General features: G+C 54.9%; 6 protein-coding genes across 6 annotated transcripts; 4 read left to right on the plus strand and 2 right to left on the minus strand.

The window, feature by feature from the left end:
* Positions 1–316: 316 nt before the first annotated feature.
* Positions 317–3380, minus strand: SETTUDRAFT_168734 (uncharacterized protein). The gene is made up of 6 exons (XM_008026256.1): positions 2976–3380; positions 2070–2909; positions 1854–2017; positions 1537–1803; positions 1274–1491; positions 317–1215 (listed from the first exon to the last, which is right to left on the minus strand). The coding sequence occupies exons 1-6, from the start codon at positions 3364–3366 to the stop codon at positions 783–785; spliced, it is 2313 nt and encodes a 770-aa protein (XP_008024447.1). The 5' UTR covers positions 3367–3380; the 3' UTR covers positions 317–782.
* A 1865-nt stretch (positions 3381–5245) lies between these two features.
* Positions 5246–5784, plus strand: SETTUDRAFT_39062 (uncharacterized protein; the record flags this gene model as incomplete). Its single annotated transcript, XM_008026184.1, has 3 exons — positions 5246–5344; positions 5405–5605; positions 5647–5784. 3 exons carry the CDS (start codon positions 5246–5248, stop codon positions 5782–5784), a joined length of 438 nt encoding a protein of 145 aa, XP_008024375.1.
* A 1289-nt stretch (positions 5785–7073) lies between these two features.
* On the plus strand, positions 7074–8695 carry SETTUDRAFT_108685 (uncharacterized protein; the record flags this gene model as incomplete). Its single annotated transcript, XM_008026257.1, has 2 exons — positions 7074–8579; positions 8633–8695. 2 exons carry the CDS (start codon positions 7074–7076, stop codon positions 8693–8695), a joined length of 1569 nt encoding a protein of 522 aa, XP_008024448.1.
* Positions 8696–11937: 3242 nt separating this feature from the next.
* On the plus strand, positions 11938–12481 carry SETTUDRAFT_160841 (uncharacterized protein; the record flags this gene model as incomplete). Its single annotated transcript, XM_008026258.1, has 2 exons — positions 11938–12202; positions 12363–12481. 2 exons carry the CDS (start codon positions 11938–11940, stop codon positions 12479–12481), a joined length of 384 nt encoding a protein of 127 aa, XP_008024449.1.
* A 1380-nt stretch (positions 12482–13861) lies between these two features.
* On the minus strand, positions 13862–15325 carry SETTUDRAFT_47089 (uncharacterized protein; the record flags this gene model as incomplete). Its single annotated transcript, XM_008026201.1, has 1 exon — positions 13862–15325. The coding sequence occupies one exon, from the start codon at positions 15323–15325 to the stop codon at positions 13862–13864; it is 1464 nt and encodes a 487-aa protein (XP_008024392.1).
* Positions 15326–15791: 466 nt separating this feature from the next.
* Positions 15792–18665, plus strand: SETTUDRAFT_108619 (uncharacterized protein; the record flags this gene model as incomplete). The annotated part of the gene is made up of 1 exon (XM_008026259.1): positions 15792–18665. The coding sequence occupies one exon, from the start codon at positions 15792–15794 to the stop codon at positions 18663–18665; it is 2874 nt and encodes a 957-aa protein (XP_008024450.1).
* Positions 18666–18716: the final 51 nt, after the last annotated feature.

An 18716-nucleotide genomic window follows, 5' to 3' on the forward strand; every position in this document is an offset into this window, starting at 1 on the left:
TCTTTTTCTTCTTCTTCATTTTTGTTTTTATTCTTACATACCCCCCTCTCCTTATTACTAAACGTATGTATAGTACTACTTAGTGGGGGAGATGGAGAAGGGGGGGGGTTTTTTCTTCCTTTCTGTTTTCCCCCATTGCATCTTCCCCCATGTTACCCACATACACATACATATACAGGTTGGACTCGCTTACTGTAGTATTTTTATACACTTTTAGTGGTACATATGTAGCAGCCGTCTCAATGCTAGTGATCTCCCGACCATCGCTTCCCCCCTTCTCTCCCCCTTTACCCTCCCTTCTAAGCTCGCTTCCTTCTCTCTCTCTCTCTCTCTCTCTCCCTCTCTCTCTCTCCCTCTCTCTCCCCTTCTCTCTGCTTTGCCCTAGACTACACTGTATGCAACCCATTACTTCCGACCCGACACCCACACGTGTCACGCCCGCTTATATGACGCGCCGCGGGCCCCGTCTGTTAGCTGTAAACAAACTGAAACGTGTCAGTGCGCCCTTGCTAGAATGTCCGTGGCGCGCGTCCGTCTGAAGTCAATGCCATATATAGCAGCACCACGACAGGTCCCGCGTCCCAGAAGCCGACTGGAGCCAGAGGTGCTGCCGTCTCGGAAGCCTGGATATGTCTGCCAGCCGCGCATCCCATGTGCCAAAGCGCCTTTATTGTTGTCGCCGTGTACCTTTGACCGTGGCAGTGCAAATGGGGCCGCCCGTCAGAGGCCGCCCAAGCCGCTCGAGGAAATGATAAAAGTGTCCGCGTCGACCATTTCCTTCTTCATCTGAACCAAAAGACCGAATGCGACCCATCGTCACTCAGTATACGCCTCCCAATCCCAAAGTCGTTTTGCTTTCTCCCAAAAGGGTCCGTAAACAGCGTCGTGAGCTTCTCTGAAATCGGCCCCATCTCCTGCTTCGACACAGGCACAGGAGGGCTCAACAAGCTCGGATCATGTTGCAGAATGGCAAAGATGCTGCTCTTGGACCGCCCAACCATGCGGCGAAACACATCTTGCAGGTTGTCGTATAGTGGCCACAGTGTCTTCAGGTACCGTGCTGCGACGGGCTCGCACGGCTTGCACGGCTCTAGCATGTCCATGCATGATTTCGCATACGCAAGATCTGCCTCAACCCCTTCGGTTTGACCATCCATGAGTTTGGTTGCCGCACTAAAGAGCAGGCAAATAGCCGCTGAAAAGGACCAATATATACTGACACCCGGTTAGCCCTTGTCGAGTCGCCTTCTCCTCAGCCTTCACAAAAACTTACATGATCCAGCAGCGCCTCGTCAATGTACCGTCGAAAGAGATGAGGCCCAACATGCGTGCAATGTTCTGCGCAGCCGTTGCACACTCTCGCCTATACATCTTGACCGCCTCGGCCGACATGTTGTTCAACGCGCCTGCTTCTCCATCCACGAGCTGGGCTCCAGCTGCAGCCACTAGCAACTGACGATATAGCAAAACCAGGGCGCCAAGATACATGATCTGCAAGAGTTAGCGTTGCCACGTGATGACAGCAGCACTACGTACGTGTACCATGAAAATGGCCCGTCTTTGGAATATCGTCATGTCCTGGCCCTCCGAAGACAAGAGTGTAGTAATTTGCAACTTGTACGGAACCTCTTTGCGCCATTGTTCCAGTTTCTGGGTAAGCTGCGTGATGTTTGCCTGGGTAGCCAATTCTGGGGTTGCGAGCGCCTTTCCGACTTCAGCTGCAATTAGATTGATCTTGCTGGTTTGCGTGTGAATCATTTCATCGATCGAGAGGTAGTCGGGCCAGTCTACAACGCAGGCAATCTGATCTTGTTAGTGCCGTCGTGACAATGATGCCGTCCGCGCCATCCTACCTGGGTGTCATTAGCCGTTACCTCGGACGGGTAACCGAGGGTGTAGGAAAGCCACGAATCCATAAAGATGAGGCTCCGAAAGATCTTCCGCCACCCCACGTCTAGCGTCTGCGACCGGCCTTGGGGCGGCGCACATTTCCAGCGGGCAATCTGTAACCCCGCGGCTGTTATTGTTAGCTTGGGCGCAGGGTAGCGTGGAGAAGAGGGCGCACATACCAAGCAGGTATTTTGCGCTCATGTGCTTCTCGAGGAGGGAGAAGAAGGACAAGGAGAGCAACAGGCGCATTGTCCGGAAGTTGTCTTGCCTGGCAGTCTGTTCGTTGAAATGCAGGGTTCCAGAGGCATACAGCAGGCGTCGCATCGAATCCGGGAATGCATCAATTTCGTAGTGTGCGCCCATGGCTGCGACGGTAAAGCATTCGGCAAGCGTCATGTCGTCGACCTTTTTGGGAGACTTGTAGATTCGGTCCACTATGTCGTCGACCTGCTCAAACGTCCACATGAACAGGAGCGACCCGGTTCCCCTGATAAAGGCATGCATGGACCGGCGGACGCGGTCCTGGGGCGGAAGGCGGTTTTCGTCAAAATGCTGGACGCCTCCGTTGATAATCTCACTGCGGAGCGCGACCAGCTCACTAAAGGCGATGGTTAGTGCGTTGTGGCACGCCTCGGCACCCGGGCCGGTGGCAGCGATGGGCGGGAAGGAAACGGGACTGTCTGAGGAGCTGGGACTCGCATTTGAATAGGGCCTGGTGTTGTTGGAGGTGTCGGTGGTGGAGCGGCTGTTGGCGGGCCTTGACTTGCCGGCCGAGGCGGCCAGCTGCTGCGTCTTGAACTCGTTGAGGTAGACCTGGTACTTTTGCCAGCTGTCCGTCTTCTTGTACTCGTCCATCTGGGCCTCGAACTCTTGCATGGCGCGCGCGGCATTGCTCTCCCACACGCGCTTCTTCTCGGTAGGCAGCTCCTGCCATCGGCGGCCGACCTCGCGGGCAATGTCGACAAAGGACAGCTGGCTCACTTCGGGATCGGTGCGGAGCTGGTCAGCAAAGTTGACATCTACGAGGCGTGGTTAGTGTGTGTGCATTCACAGGCGGGCAAGACGCAGGCGGGTGCAGGTCGTACAAGCAGTCTTTGGCTTCTTGGGCGCATTGGGGTCAGGCCGAGGATGGCGCCGGTATCTCCTTTTTTCGCGCGGAGGCGGGGTAGTCGTCTGCCTGGTGAAGCTCTCGAGGGCCGACGTGGACAGCGAAACGGGCTCTGGGGAATTGGACTCTGGATCGAGCGAGAGCGACTGCGGCAGGCCGCGGTAGGTGGCGATTTCGCGCTGCAGCAGCCTGCGGTGGCCGAGCTTGAAGTTGAGGGCCGTCATGTCATCTTCGGTGATGTCTACCACGGCCGTCCAGCTGTGGAACCCGTTGTCCGACAGGACGTGAAGGTACTCGGTCAGCCCTAGACGGCCCAAAACCTCAGCGAGGTCGGGAGGCGTGGGACTTGAAGGGGAAGGGATCGCCATTGCGGGTGACGTCTGGCGAGGGGAGGGATGGGAAACGGGACAATTCGCATATTTGAGCGTCACGACGACACCATGGAAAGTGCCGCAGCAAAGACCATGGCGTGCAGACGGACAGAAGCTGAGAAAGACGTTATGGAATTAGCGCGCAGTCGTGGCCTGTGATTCCAGACCCGGTAGATGAAAAGAAGGGTGTTCGAGGCCCTCACGGCCTCGACCCACCCTTTTGCCGCACGCTAGTGGCTGCAGCCGGCTGCAGAGGCCGACGGTGCTGGGGACCTTGAAAGAGACGACAGCTGCCCTGGTGGTTTGGGGGGGGGGAGGGGGGCGTACATGGACAAAGGGCCGGCTTGGGGCTGGGGCTGGGGCTGGGGCTGAGGCTGGGGCTGGGGCTGGGGCTGGGGTTGGGGGGGGGGTGGTGTGAATGTAGCAAGTAGTCAGTGGGTGGGTGTAGTGGTAGCATGCTAGCATGCTTGCTGCAAGTCATGGCAATGGGGTCTTGTCAGAGAGTCGCATTTGCTGGTCACGGGCGCTGGGAGCTAGGCTGGACCCCTAGGAAAACGCCCTATCCTATGCCCCAAGTACATTCATTCACCCACATGCACACCACCACTACACACACTGCCACACTGCCACACTGCCACACTGCCTCGTCCACGCCCACGCCCGCATCGCATCCCAGCGCATCTCCACGCGTGCTCAAAAGAAGCCTTCAAGGCCCGCCGCCCGTCCCCGCGAGCCCCCGGCGCGCTTGCACTTCTCCGCCGACCGTCGTGGCCGATGCAGGCAAGCATCCGCGCACACGCACGGCACGACGCACGCCTGGGCTGTCATCTGCACCGCCGTGCGCGCGTGAGTGCTACGCGCAGCCGGGGATTGATGATCGAAATGTGCTCGGAGATCGTCTTGTCTCAGCACAGGTCTAGACTACTGCTTCAGTCTTGCTGTCAGCGCCGCAGCTTTCTCGTGCTCCCAGCTCCCAGCTCCCGTACCCAGCTGCCCGCGCTAGCCCGCTTTGGGCGCACATGCAATTGTTTCGCTCGCAAATCGGCTCACTTTCTCCACAGACCCTGCACAAGACCATCGTAGATCTATCTGCCCAAGCTCCCTGCTCCCTCCTGCCTCAGTAGGGATGCTCAATACGGTAGCCGAGCCCAAAATCGCTGTAATCACCGTAATTACCGTATCGTACCAATTACTACACAGAATCGGGTGTTGTAATTACGTCATAACAAGCTTACGCATTTAGTACTACTGCTGATTTTGGTGTTTTGCAGCAGCCGGCTCGCCACCACCAGACTCGTCACCACCAGGCTCGCTACCACCAGGCTCGCTCGTTACTACCAGGCTCGTTACCGCTAGGTTTTTGGTGGGTGGAGTAATACGGAAAAGATAGCTATATAGGCTGACAGGCCACGTCGCCAAACCACCAAAAACTGTGCAAAAACAAGTCCGTGCGCGACTTCGGAGGTCCGCAGGTCAAACCTCCGGTAACCGAGATTCTGGAGGCTCGTAATTACCGTAATTACAATACCGTACCAGCTACGGTACCAGTTACGGAGCATCCCTACACACCACCCATCCACCCATTCATTGCTTCGTTCCTTCATCCATCCATCCATCCATCCATCCAACCATCCACTCGCTCGCCCGCCGCTGCGCCGAATACTGCCGCCGACCGCGCCCCCGCGCTTGCTGACCCGTCTGTCTCGCCTCGTCTCGCCTTGTCTCGTCTCGCTGCGCGCCGGCCTTTAAATAGCCCCCCCCTCGCCGGGTCATGTGGAAAAAAGACATGCCTGCCACCGTCCTATTGCGGGACCCGGACGCTAGCCCGTCGCACTAGCCGTTCTTGGCCTACTGCCTTTGGGCCAACCATCTGAACATGGCGCAACCACCACTGCCTGCTGCCCAACCCGGCCTAGTCGCGGACAATATCCCCACTGTTCCTCTCCCCTCCCCCCTCCCCCCGATTCAATCCCACGTGTGTATGTATACGCATCGGTTTCTCCAAGTGCCATGCTACAAAACACTTTTGCATTAGCCCCTTCATCCGCCCAAGGTTCAGCGCTTCGATGCTGCTTCCATCCGTCCCTCCGCCCCCGCCCGGCCACGGTACCCGCCATGCACGCAGCGTTGTGTGCATTGCTTCTTCGACTACATCTACACCTACATCCGCCCTCGCTTCAAATCGCGCACCAATGCTCGGGTCATCGGTCACGGCGAGCTGTGCTTCTTTCGCCTTGTATGTTTGGGCCCACGCATGGCTTGGTCTGCAGTAAACAGTCTGGACGTTCAGCTTGCTCCCCTGGACTCCGAGAGAGCGCCATGGACATGCCCCAGACGGATTCCCTTCCGCAGCCTCCAACCTGGGCTGTGAGCGAGACCGACTGTCAGACGCTTGGCGAGGCGTGTTGCCTTTGAGGCAGGGACATATCAGACGCGTTCCACCATCTGTGTGGCCTCCCCCGTCCCAACCTACTGCCCGCTTTGTTTATACCATCCACGGCGTGTTTCGCCCAAACAGCAAACTCGGTTAAACGCCAGAGAAACCCATCAAGCATGTCCGCCGCGACCGACAGGCAAAGTCTTCACAGATGACACACCCTATGCCCCTATTGACATCGGCGAGAATAGCACTTCATCTATTCGACCAAATGCGAGCTGAACATGGCCCTGGATCTGCTGGAGCGGAACCTGTCCGCGAAACAGGCCGTGCGGAGCCAGTCTTTGTGTGCGGAGGGATAGTTGTCACACCAGTGTTGATTTGAGTTTGCCACCGCTTGGGCATCGCTGGGATACGAGCGGATGGTCGCGGTGTATATGAGCTCGCCGGGGATATCACTAAGTTTATTTTCTTGGGGCCGGTCTGGTGCACGGTTGTAAGGGTCTCGGATGGTTGGCGTGGATGTAACGAAGGAGAGACAGAAGTCATCGTGCAGGACTAGCGGTAACACATGGGGTTAGAAAATGGTATGTTGCCCAGCGTTGAACAGCATCATTTGGTAATGCACCTGATTCTTGGAAAGACTAACCACTATACAGCCCTAATACACCTACACCTGCATTGTCTTCTACGCCCTTTCTACTAGCTAGCCACTAGCCCAACTTGACGCCTTTCAACACACACACACACACGTGCCTGTAGCGACCGCGTGGCCGGCACCAAGCAGTCGGATTCGTCACAACACGTCAACTGACGATCAACCAGCAACTACAGTGAGGCAATGCAAAGCTGGTGTCATCTTCTCAAAGCGTGCTGCGAATGTCCGGGTTACATTTGCCGATTCTCGCCCATGACTAGCGTAGCGCTACTGGCCTGTGCACGCACCCCCGCGCCATTACCCCTCGACGGGTTTTGCACCACATGGACTGATGAGCAAACTCGTGTTCAAGGGCTAACAACTAGAATTCAATTCGTCGTATCCGTTCCCGGCACGGCACGGTCTACTCCGGAACCAGCAATCACGCCACTACTGCGCTATCGCTTCGATCCGTTCACGACTCGGTTGACAAATCATCGTACCCGTTCTCGCATAGCGCACTTTCATCGCCATCTCGACACGATGATCCCCCATTGTGTGCCGTCGGGGTTATCTCACCTAGTCGGACCGCTATCTACACAACCCACTTCCCCACTCTCGCTGGGCGATTAAAAAAACCTTGTTCTCAGAGATGCCGCCTTCTGCCTATCGCTACATACTTGCAACACGATGTTGCAGCATCTTCTCGCCGTTGGGCTTTTGGGCCTCGCGAAGACTTCGCATGCAAGTTATGGATTCTACGTGGGCAAGGCACTCACCCACGACGGGAGCGTCATGCTTGGCGGAACAGGCGAGGAGGTATCGTCGCATTGGCTTCAAATCTTCCCGGCCAAAGACCACGCGTCCAACGAGACCATCACCGTCGGCGTCACTGAAGACGCAGTCATGCCGGGCAAGCTGATGAACATCTCGCAAGCACCGCATACGTTCCGCTACCTGTCCATGGAGTACTCCGACTTTGAAGGCTTTCCCGCGCCCCTCACCAACGGTGGTGTGAATGAAAAGGGCGTTGCGGTTCGCGACATCTGGGCCCAGAACCGCGATGATCTCATTGCAATGACCCCAAACCCGCAGACAGGATTGCAGTATTCGGATCTTGCTCGTATTGTGCTGGAAAGAGCACGTACCGCGCGCGAAGGCGTGGAGCTCATTGGGCAACTGATTGCCGAGCACGGTTATGCTGACTATGGCGGCAACTCGCATCTGATCGCTGATGCGCACGAGGGTTGGGTGGTCTGGGAGATGTCAGGAGGGCAAAAGTTGTGGGCGGCAGAACGCCTAGGGGATAACAACGTGCGCGTCCTCTATCCCGGCTACATTGAAGACTTCCCAGTCGACTTTGCAAATAGCTCAGACTATATGGGTAGCCCCAACATTGTGAGCTTTGCCGTCGACCAAGGCTGGTGGAACCCCAACGGCACCAAGCCATTCAACATTTTCAATGCGTACGCGCCCCAGGAAGAGGGCTACACTGCCCGAGACGGCGGTGCAAAATACATGTCGCAGGCGGCGCTTGAGGATGTGACACGTGCAATGGCTCCCGTGACGGAAAAAGACCTCATGGAGCGCGTTCGCGACTACCGTATTGCAGACGACGAAGCCGGCTATGGCCAGGTCGTCTCCCTACGCCCAGAAATGGACCCCGACCTCATCCGCATTTGGGTTGCGCCGACGGGCTCTGTAACGGCACCCTTCAATCCATGGTGGCTAGGCGTAAAGAGCGTCCCACCCGAGTACGGACTGCATCGCTACCTGTACAAGGACGCCGCGGCAACCTTCTTGGACCCCGACTACCAGTACCAAGAAGCCACCCATGTTGCTGGACGCATCTTCAAGCAAGTGCTCTATTACACATGCTCTGACCCAGACACATATCTGCCCGTCGTTCAGAAGATGCTGCATGGGTTTGAGAACGCATCTTTTGCCGACGTCGAATGGGTTGAGCAGGCTGCTCACACACTGGTGGGAAATGGGCAGCGGGAGCATGCACTCGAGTTCCTGACCTTTTACTCGCATGCACGAGCGGAGAAAGCATTGGCGCTTGGAAAGACCATGGTTGATGCTCTCGATGCTTATGTGAAGCTGAAGGGCCAGTTTCGCATGCCGAGCGGCAATCGGATTAATGATCCTGGACTTGGGGCTGAGACGGTAAACTGCTTGGTAGGATGGGATCCGGTGAGTCGAACATGTACGGAAAAGGTTGGAGCAAACTAACGTTGCTGTGTCAGGATCAACCAGCTGACAAGCAGAGGCCTATGAAGAGATTTCGACGACAAAGAGGCTTCTGGTAATGGCACTTGAGCTGCTACAAATACACCAACACTCGTCGGCCACGTCTCAATCTAATAATAGCTTACTAAAAGAGGCTACTGTAATGCCTATGTATGGATCCAGCGCACATTCGACTCTCGCAGACAGCGGCCACCAAGAGTTCCGCGGCGGTCATTATGACCTGATGTACGCGCATAATGGAGTTCTAGATGGAATCCTGAAATGTCGGCTATTTGCCATAAGGTGGACTGACTCTGTATGGTACTATAGGCTCTGTTCGCATCTGCATACATGTGCATACCGGCTATGCAAGCCCCGATTTACCCGGTCATCAGGCCACAGTCTGAAGAACAGACATTTTGCATCTTTTCAATCGAGTATCTGGAACACAATTGGGCTGACAAGGTTCATGACCCGGTGCCCGTATTGCGAGCATGCATCCTACGCCTCGATGATGCAGCTGACGGCAGCTAACCTTTGCGGATCAGGAGCGGGCCGTGTACGTTTAAGACCGGAAATCTGTACAGGGAAAGCCTGTGGAGATGCTGGGTTTACGGGATAGTGCGCTAGTGTATGGAACGCTGCTATGTCAGCACCTTGTCAAGGTTGGTATTTGTAATCTCTTCATGGTCAAAGGCATGAGCAGTCTTTGAACTTCTGAAGAGTTCGACTGCCAGTAATGCTTGTTGATGATGTACATTGATACTGGGCTGAACTTGGACTAGTGTCGGTGCCAGCCGTAAGTAGACTTGGACCATACTGACTACGGATAGGCTATGAAAACTTCCTGGTAAGACGAGACGAATAACGGAATTTTCCGTAAGCTTCTGCCGATAGCCAGCTCATTCACTACCCACATGCATGGAATGAACTACTACAAAGCCAGACTAGTTTGGAAGCAACAAGCAAACCCTGGATTCAAGTCTGCGACCAACAACCGATATCAGGCAAAACATCCTTCGTACGAGATAGCAGTCGGTTCCAGGAGCTTATGAAGCTGCTCGACTAGGAAACGATCTATTGAATGGCTTCAAAGCTGCTGCTACAAACACGCCACATGTGAGGGGAAAGGACCATGCTAGTACTCGTTGGCAACATGCAATGATGCTGTGCTACCTGGATCCTCACGAACTTCAACCATCCTGCTACCCCCCTATGTCGTCGCGGAGATGTCTAGCCTCTGCGCCTTGGTCTCCAGACAGTACGTGAAGTACCCCCTCTGCCGAGTCAGAACCTCATCTCCCCCATCGATCATAGCCTTGAATGGGGGAGGGCTATCGGCAGTACTGGCCACCCCATGTACCGTACAGGCATATTATGTAAGACACGATGTTCCCTTTCCATCACTTGTCTTTCCCACCCCACTCTCGAGAACAAAGCTCTCTTGCGTAATACTATGAGCTAAACGACACTCTCGTTTACCACAATTAACTTTCGGAGCGGAGAAATTATTAAACAAGCGAAGACGAAAAAAGAAAAGAGAGTTTGCAAATCTTGCCCTCAGGCCCCTGGTCCCTTGGAGCCCAAAAAGTCTGTGTTATGCGTCAATATTTCTATATCGCCTAGTTTTGGGAAAGTCGCAGGGCATCGGATAAGGGGTGGGAGAAAGACCTGCTTAACGGAGGTTAGGTTGGGTTTTGAGTCGCTGGACTCAATCGCACCCCCTGCTCCCCCTCGTAAAGTAAAGTAAGCCCGTAGCGCCACACATGTATGATCACACGTGAGAAGGGGGATTGCGTGTTATTTTTGACTGCAAGGGTGATAGCGTGCAGGATCATGCATGGGGGGGGGCTAGATTTGAGGATATCCAAAAAAACCAGAGAGAGGGGGAAAGTTGTTGAACAGCACTGCAGAATACTACATGCGTGCATTGTGGTGTGTTGTGTTGTGTTGTGTTGTTTTGTTTTGTTTCCAGTCGCAGTTTTCGCGTGGCCATCTCATCTCTCCTCTTCGTAACTAAAGCAACTTGTTTTTCTCCCCCCCCCTTGCAATCTTGGAACCTTGCCCAACCTTGGCCAAACCCTAGTGCATCTCACATGTCACACAATCTTGCAGCAAACCATGGAATACTATAGTATACAAACAAATACTATTATCTTCATCATCGCCGATCGAAAAAAACAAAAGAAAAAAGAAAAATCCTGGAAACTTTGTTCAACACAGTCAGCGTGGACATTATACACGATACATACACACGTATATACATGGGGGATGGGGTGCGGGCTGGAGGCCATCGCATTGCGCTGGAGTGCTCGTGCTCATGCTCATGTTCATGCTCGTGCACTAATTCCACACACACACACCGTGGCTTTCCGGTCTTACTCGATACATATGTACGTGCATACTTGCAGACGTGCAGACAGTCCGCTCGGTCCGCGGGCGCGCTAAGCAAAAAAGCACAAGTAATAGGGCACATACATTACATACATGTAGACTTTTTTATATCTTTCTTACATACATGTGAGTGGGTAGGCTGAAAGCGCAGACGCACCTCGGACTTTTCTGGATTCCGCGTTGCGAAATGCTGCCGATGGCGAAGTATATACATGGTTGGTTGGTTGAGGGATGTCATGGCATTCTCGGATGCCGTGTCGTTCCGTGCGGCCTTGGTCGCGGAAGCTATCTATGTATGTAGCCAGGTCCGTACGTACCGTGTTTCGTACGTACGTATGTACAGCCCCCCCCCCCCGGCAGATAGAGTGCTGGATCGGCTGGTAGGTAGATCGGCAGGTAGATCGGCAGGTAGATCGGCAGGTATTTAGCTATAGTAGATAGATAGAGGTATACAAGACGTCTTGTATACGGGTATATCAGCTAGCTGTTAAGACAACATCTAAACGACTCGCCGTGTGTGAGTGGTTAGATCGGGCTTAGTTGGGTAGCAACTGTGTGTTATTACAACGGACAAGACGGATATATATGTGTGTGCAATCTAGGTATGTATTTATAGCTTTTTTTTTAAGAAAAAAAAAGCTTCTGACGTAATTTACTTGCCCTTACTTACCTCACCTGTTTGCCTGGGTTGCTTCAAACTGTTTTTTGGTGGGGGCTTGGCAATACGGTAAGCTGGTGAATATCACCAGAGTCTCACGTTGGTATCGCCGGAGCTGGTGCAAGGATGGCTGCGAAGGATGGGTGGTCCCGCATTGCATGGCCATGTTCATGTTGTGTAAGCTGGGCTAGCTAGCTGGGTACAAGGCAAAGCAGGGTTAGATATGTACGTACGTACAATAAGGTAAGGTAAGATTTAAGGTATCCAGCGATGCTGTCGCCAGCAGTGCTGACCCTGCTCGTCGTGGCTTCCACCGCACGAGCCGCTGCAACCCCGCTGCTGCTGAGCAATCCCATGACGACGCGCCAGATGGCCCCGGATGTCGTGGCCTCGGTCGATCGCTACGCCGCCGCCGCTTGTACGGGCACTATTTGTAATGTAGCCGGCTCCGGCGACTTGCTCGTAGGATGCAATGTCATTCGAGATGGGTGTCGCGCCAGTCTTGTGCTGAATTATGCGAATAACGGGTGTAAGGGTATGTACATATGTAATGAGTCTTTGCCTTTTTCTTCGTGTCCCCTATATGTTAAAGTGGCCTTTTTATTATTAATTTACTCATTTTTTTTTGGGGGGGGGGGCTGTTTGATTGTTTTTCTTGGACTCAGAGATGTTAGGGCTGACGTGTAATACAACAGTGACGGCTTGGGCGGATGAAAAGTGCAAGAATACGGTTGAAGCGGTGAGTCTGGTGACCCCGGGTGAGTGTAAGCAGATTGGTGCAAAGGCAATCAAGGCGGTTTCGGTTACTTGCTAAGTTGGTCGTGTGAATGGTTTTGGTGGATGGCATGTAAAGGAGGGAAAAACAATAAAAGGGGTATGGTATTGTGGGAAAAGAGAGATAGGAAAGTAGTGTAATGTTTATTTTGTGTTGTTGGTTGCAGTGGGAAAATGAAGTGAGAGAATGGTGTGATGTGAATGCATGATTATTGTGTGTAGTGGCTTTGATATACAGTTAGTAGATGTGTGTGTGTAATAGCCAGGAAGAAAGATACACAGGCAACCAAGCAAGCAAGTATATAAGAAGCTGTTGTAATGTTACATGTCGTTATCTTGTTACTGTATGTATGTTTTTCTATTTTTCTATTTGATTCTGCCTTGCATGCTACATACATATATACATGTCCATACATTACTAACTAACTAACAAACTTAGGCGCCCCCTCCTCTTCCCCTCAAGGAAACAATCAAACAAACAACACAATGCCATTTCGCGCCGTAGTCATACTCGACATGTTTGCCAGCAGCCTCGCGGCCGTTTCACCACTCTAGATTCTAGCGTTGCTGGATCGCTATGCTGTGGCTGGGTGCATGGGAAAGATGTGCAATGTACTTGGCACGGGGAGGATTTGGTCGAGGAATGTACGGTTGTTGGGTGATGATGTTTGTTGGATGAGCGGTATGCTGTATTTTGTGTTTAGGAGTGTAATAGCATCTTCTAACCCGCCTTTCTTCTTCTTCTTCTTCTTCTTCTTCTCTCTCTTTCACACACACATTGCTGGCTGTGGCTCGTCTGAAGATGTGCTTTTGTCTTGTTCAACAGGATCACTGGCTGGCTGATTGGCTGTTTCGTCGTGTATCTTGTTTGGTTTTGTTGGAAAAGACTTCGGACGGGCAGTTACTTAGATGCTGACTGACCAACACATACACTTACACACGACGGTGACGGGCTGGGTAGATAAGAAAAAAAATAGTTCCAAGATACAGTGAATATAAGGAGTTTTCTGTTACGGGATGAGTTGCAAGTATCTTGGTGGAGGAGGAGGAGGAGGAGGAGCAGAGTTCAAGGCATTTTGCGTGACGTGCTGAGCTAAGTAGTCTTGGGAAGAAGAAAAAGTGTATGGGAACGTGAGAGAAGAAAGATGGGATTGCATCGTAATCTCCATATTTTTTGGATTATTGTTTCCTGTGGCTTTGTACAGGATGGGTTGTATAGGAGGCTGTTGATTGTGATTGGTAGTGTGTTTCGAGCAGTGCAAAGATGGCAACGTACTTGATGATCAACAGATAGAAGTAACGTAGTTGTGACTAAGCGGGGGTACGCCTGATATTCGCGTTGGAGAAATATAGAGTAATGTTTTACTAAACATTGGCGGATTCATTAATCTAATCATGGGTATCATACATGCTATCACAATCAAGCAGCTACTGGCCTGGCCGGACTGGCTGTTCTACCTGTGCCTACACCCGAAGCCAGCAGCTCCAGCCTGGAGGCTTGGACACGGTGTTTCTTCATGACGTCGACCCATTCTTCTTCGACGTCTTCTTCAGTGGTGTCCTCGCCGTCCGCTGCTTGGAGTTCTGCGCGCAAATCCTCTTCTAGCAGCGCAATCATCATGCCAAAGTCGGCACCGAGCCTGCCGAGCGAACCAGCACAGTACAGGACTTGTGTGAGGAGCGAGTCCCGGGCTGAGCGGTCTTGCACGTTGGGGAGATAGGTTCGCAGCGTGTCGAAAAGCATTTCTACAAGGTGCAGGGGAAATGTGGCGAGAGCAGAGGGTATGGGTTGGAGGGGATTGGATGTATCAGCTGGCTTTACGGGAGGCGGAGCGTCGTCCGAGCCTGGAGCGGGAAGCGCAGAAGGGAAGATGCTTTTGTACATGGATATTATTGCAAAACTCTGTTCTCGGAAGACCTCGAGGTACTTTTTCAAGTACTTTTCTGTTTGCTGGCCGGCGGCCCAGCCGCTGTCTAGGGCTTTGGCGGGGTTGCTTAGGCGCTTCGAGGTTTCTTGGTCGGCGAGGTCGCGCAGCGGGGAGAGGGCCTCGAGTATGGACTCGAGACATAGCAGCCTGCATACAAGAAACAGAGCACCCAGCGTGCCCTCGCCGCTGCCAATGGCCGCTTGCTTGGTAGACCATGATTCGTCCAGCTCGGGCGCCACGCGTCGGAGCCAGCCAATTGTGCGCATGGCACCGGCCAGCTTGATTCCCTGTGTCTGGAGAGACGTGATGAGGTTGGTGGTCATGGTCTTCATCTCGTGCTCGGCCTGCATCGTGAGCGAGGACACGAGTGGCGAGTTGGGGTACAGGGCGTGTAGGCGCTTGATGTGGGCGTGGAGATCCAGGGCCGAGGCATAGCTTGCGTTGGCCGTGGCGGCCGAGGCGGCCGTGTGCGTGGCAGCTGTCGAGGAGCTTATGGCGGACGAGAGGAGAGTGGGGAGATCGAGCACATCAGCGACGCGGTCCATGTTCCGCGACAGCAGCATGGCCTTTCTCCGCCGGTCGAGGATGGCATTCTCAGCGCCCCTGGCGTACTTTTGCGAGAAGTTTTGCGCGGCCGTCTCGAGTTGGGGCAGCTCGGCGTGGACGGTCGCGACATGGTGGCCTATGTGGGGGAGGGTGCGGGCGAGGTGCCGCAGGTGGTCGGTCGAGGATATGATGGGCCTGTGCGATCGCTTGGAGAGAGCCTGGAGGGCGCGCAGAATGGCCTGCGAGCTCTGGGACAGCGACTGCTGCTCGGAGGAGCCGAGGGCGTCCAAGGGCAGCGTGGTGAGGCGGGCGAGGTAGGCGTTGGCGACGGCGGCGTCGGGGGCGGCGTCGGGGGCGGCATCGCGGGCGTCAAAGTAGGGGATGAGCAGCTCGTAGAGGGGGTCTGCCATGGCGGGGCTGGGTGTGGATGCGTGCGAGAGTCGGTGTAGAGGGACAGCATCGCGGCGATATTACCATCACTAAGTATTCTTGCATGGCGCGGAGGTGCCAGGCACAAGGCCGCCCCCCGGCCCTCGCCCTCCGCCTAGCACAGCTTCACATGGGCCGCGTTTGGCTGCTGCTGCTCAACCATGGACCGCCCCCCACCCTCTCCTCTGCTGCCGCCAACGACGACGACGCCTCCGCCTCGGACGGCGACCAGCAGCAAGCCCCCATTGCCGAGCGCTTCCTCGCGCAGCTGTTCCACGACCGCCTGCTTCGCACCAGCAATAGCGTGCCCCCGCCCGCCTCGCCGCCCGCGATAGCAGCGCCCAGCAATCTCGTGGCCTTCTTCAGCGCCGCCAACATTTTCCCCCTCCCCCTCACGCCCCCCCCGAAGCCGCCGCGCGCCCGTCCCCGCGCCCCCCAGCCCCCCAAATGCAGCGCGCCGAGCATGTCGTCTTCTGCGTCGAGGACACCGTCGGGCTCCGCGACGACCGCTACAGCGTCGGCATCATCGAGCGCTCCTTTGGCGACGTCGACTCGCACGAGCCCCGCCCCCAGCGCGACTACCCCGACGACATTGTGTGCGATGGCGATATCCCCGCAGCCCAATTCGCAAAGTTCCTCAAGGACGGCATCCCCCCGCGCGGCACCGTGCTCGTGTCGTGGCAGACGCAGTTCAAGACGGAGCTCGTCTACGAGCACAAGCTGCAGCTCCTCGACCGCGCCCTGTACGTGGGCGATGTCGTCAAGCGCAAGGCTGAGGACCACATGAGCGGCACCGTCATCGGCACCCAGGCTGTCTGCACTCTGTTCCCCGCCACCCTCTTCAACGGCGGCCACATCACCCAGGCCATCACCGACGACCACTCGGTGCGCAACGTCGCCGCCGAGGAGCTGATCAACGTGCACGAGTTCGTCGAGGGTGCTCTGGTCGTCTACGGCGACTGGGTGGGGCGCGTCGAGAACGTCTACGACGAGGTGGCCATCAAGCTGGCCAACAACTCGGTCGTCGTGGTCGAGGACCCGTCGGAGCTGAACCAGGACGACGCCACCATCGATCGCCTCAGCGTGGGAGACACATGCAAGACAAAAAAGGGCAATCTGCGCAGAGGGCGGTGGCGCTTTGGCGCCTACGATCCAAGCGTGCCGCCCGTGGGCGTGGTAGTCGAGACAAGAGCAACCGAGATTGACGTGCAGTGGCTGGCCAGGAGCATTGGTTCCCGCAATCGCACCCTTACTGCCGACGAGCCTCCCGTCACCCTGGGCCGAGACGAGTTCGAGAGCCCCGAATTCTACAAGTACGATGCCTCGGGCGGCACCGCTACCACCCTCCCCTTGTCCGAGAACGGCGTCGACAAGTCATATCACGTCGCCGACGTGGCCGTGGGCGATCGCGTCCGCTTCAAGGACATTGCTGGCGCGGCCGTCAAGTACGACGGCACCCACACGCTGTCCAACGGATACCCCCAGGGCAAGGTGACGCGCATACCGCGAACAGACTCGCTAGGATATGATCTCAACGTTTTTCTCGTCATGCAGACCCACAGTCAAGTCACGGTACAATGGCAGGATCTGTCAGTAACACAGGACCTCAGCTCTGCGCTACTGCCCGACCCCAACGTCGAGGACGACGACGAAGTCTGGCCAGGCGAGCTCATCTTCTCCAAAGAGGTCCGTGATGGCGACAATGCACAAGGCTCCGAGACCAAAAAGCCGGCCAAAGTAGGTATCGTCCAGACTGTCAACGGCCGAGACCGGATAGCAACTGTGCGGTGGTTCAAAAACCCCTATGTAGAGTTCTTTGGCAACAACCTGCTTCCGCCATGCACCACGGGCGAGCTCCACGACGCCGTTGAAGATGTGAGCCTGTATGACATCTACTCATTAACCGCCCTTACGCGACGGCGTGGCGATTTTGTCATTCTCGACCCAGAGAACATTGAAGCGATCCAGTCGTCACTGCACATCACCGGCCCTAATTGGTTTGGCGAGGTGATAGATCTGGGCTTGGACGGTAGGCTCACTGTTCGTCTCGGCGCAGCCAAGCCTGTAGTTGATGTCAAGGTCCCGTATGAGTGTGTCCATCTTGCTTACAGCAGTGACATGGCCGATGATTTTATCAATGACCTTAACGATTCCGAAGGAGAGTACATTGAAGAGCTAGACGAGGAATTCGATTCGGACGACTTTGATTCTGCCTCTTTCAACGAGATGTGGATTGAGTATGAAGGCATGGAGGGAGAGCCACCCGTCGGAGATGAGGGCGACTGGTCGACAGAGGACGAAGAGGATGAGAACGGCGATGACGATGACGAGTCGATGCCGGACCTGATCGACCCCACAAAGGAAGACGTAGATACCACAAAGACTACACCTGATATCAAGCCGCCGCCGACAAAGGAAGAAAAACCGGATCCACAGCCAGAATCAGAGGTCGACGACACGTCGATAGAGCAAGGCAACGTAGAGTCGACGAGCGGACCAGCATCCTTTGTCATTCTTGATACACCCCCACCATCATCACACCGCTATATATCACAACCGTCGGCATCATCCTCTGCCTTTATGCGCCGTATCGCGAAAGAGCACAAGATTCTCCGCACCTCGTTACCCCCTGGAATTTACGTCCGCACCTGGGAATCTCGTCTCGACCTCCTCCGCGTGCTGATGATTGGGCCCAACGACACGCCTTATGAATTTGCTCCGTTTGTCGTCGACTTCCACCTTGGCTCGTCATATCCACAACAAGCCCCTGATGCCTTTTTCCACAGCTGGACTAATGGAAACGGCCCCGTGAACCCCAATTTGTACGAGGATGGCAAGATCTGTTTGAGTCTGTTGGGAACATGGCATACGGATGAGAGAAACGAGAGCTGGAGTCCGGCAAAGAGCACGCTGTTGCAAGTTCTGGTCTCGCTCATGGGCCTGGTGCTAGTGAAGGAGCCCTACTACAACGAAGCAGGATATGATGTACATCGATCGGCGCCCGAGACTAAGCTCAGCAGTGCATTGTACACGGAGCGGGCGTACTTCCGAGCCAGGGCCTTTATACACCATGCGCTCACGCACGATGTGGAGCCTTTCAAAGAAGAGCTGGACTATCTTTATCTGAGCCAAGACGAGGATGCACCAAAGCTGCTCGACAAGGCAATTGGTGCCGCCAAAGATACGGCCGATCGCAGCGCCGACGGGAACGGAGAGGGCGAACGCGATGGTCTCCGGAAGATCAGCTTAGGTGCTTTGGTCATGCTCAAGAGGCAGATTGAGAAACTCGAGTCGTTGAAGAAGTCGACCCCACAAGCATAAAGCGAGTATTTGGTATTGACCGTATAGGTAGCGTCCAAACGGAGTGAATGA

This window comes from Exserohilum turcica (genome assembly GCF_000359705.1).
Source record: "Exserohilum turcica Et28A unplaced genomic scaffold SETTUscaffold_17, whole genome shotgun sequence".
NCBI classification, from domain to species: domain Eukaryota; kingdom Fungi; phylum Ascomycota; class Dothideomycetes; order Pleosporales; family Pleosporaceae; genus Exserohilum; species Exserohilum turcicum.

Excerpts from the sequence above, each read along its gene's own strand:
- SETTUDRAFT_168734 (XM_008026256.1), bottom strand. The coding sequence starts at position 3,366 with ATGGCGATCCCTTCCCCTTCAAGTCCCACGCCTCCCGACCTCGCTGAG. Across the intron at positions 2,018-2,069 it reads GAGCGCAAAATACCTGCTTG|CCGCGGGGTTACAGATTGCC; the intron begins GTATGTGCGCCC and ends TAACAATAACAG. Across the intron at positions 1,216-1,273 it reads ACGAGGCGCTGCTGGATCAT|TATATATTGGTCCTTTTCAG; the intron begins GTAAGTTTTTGT and ends ACCGGGTGTCAG.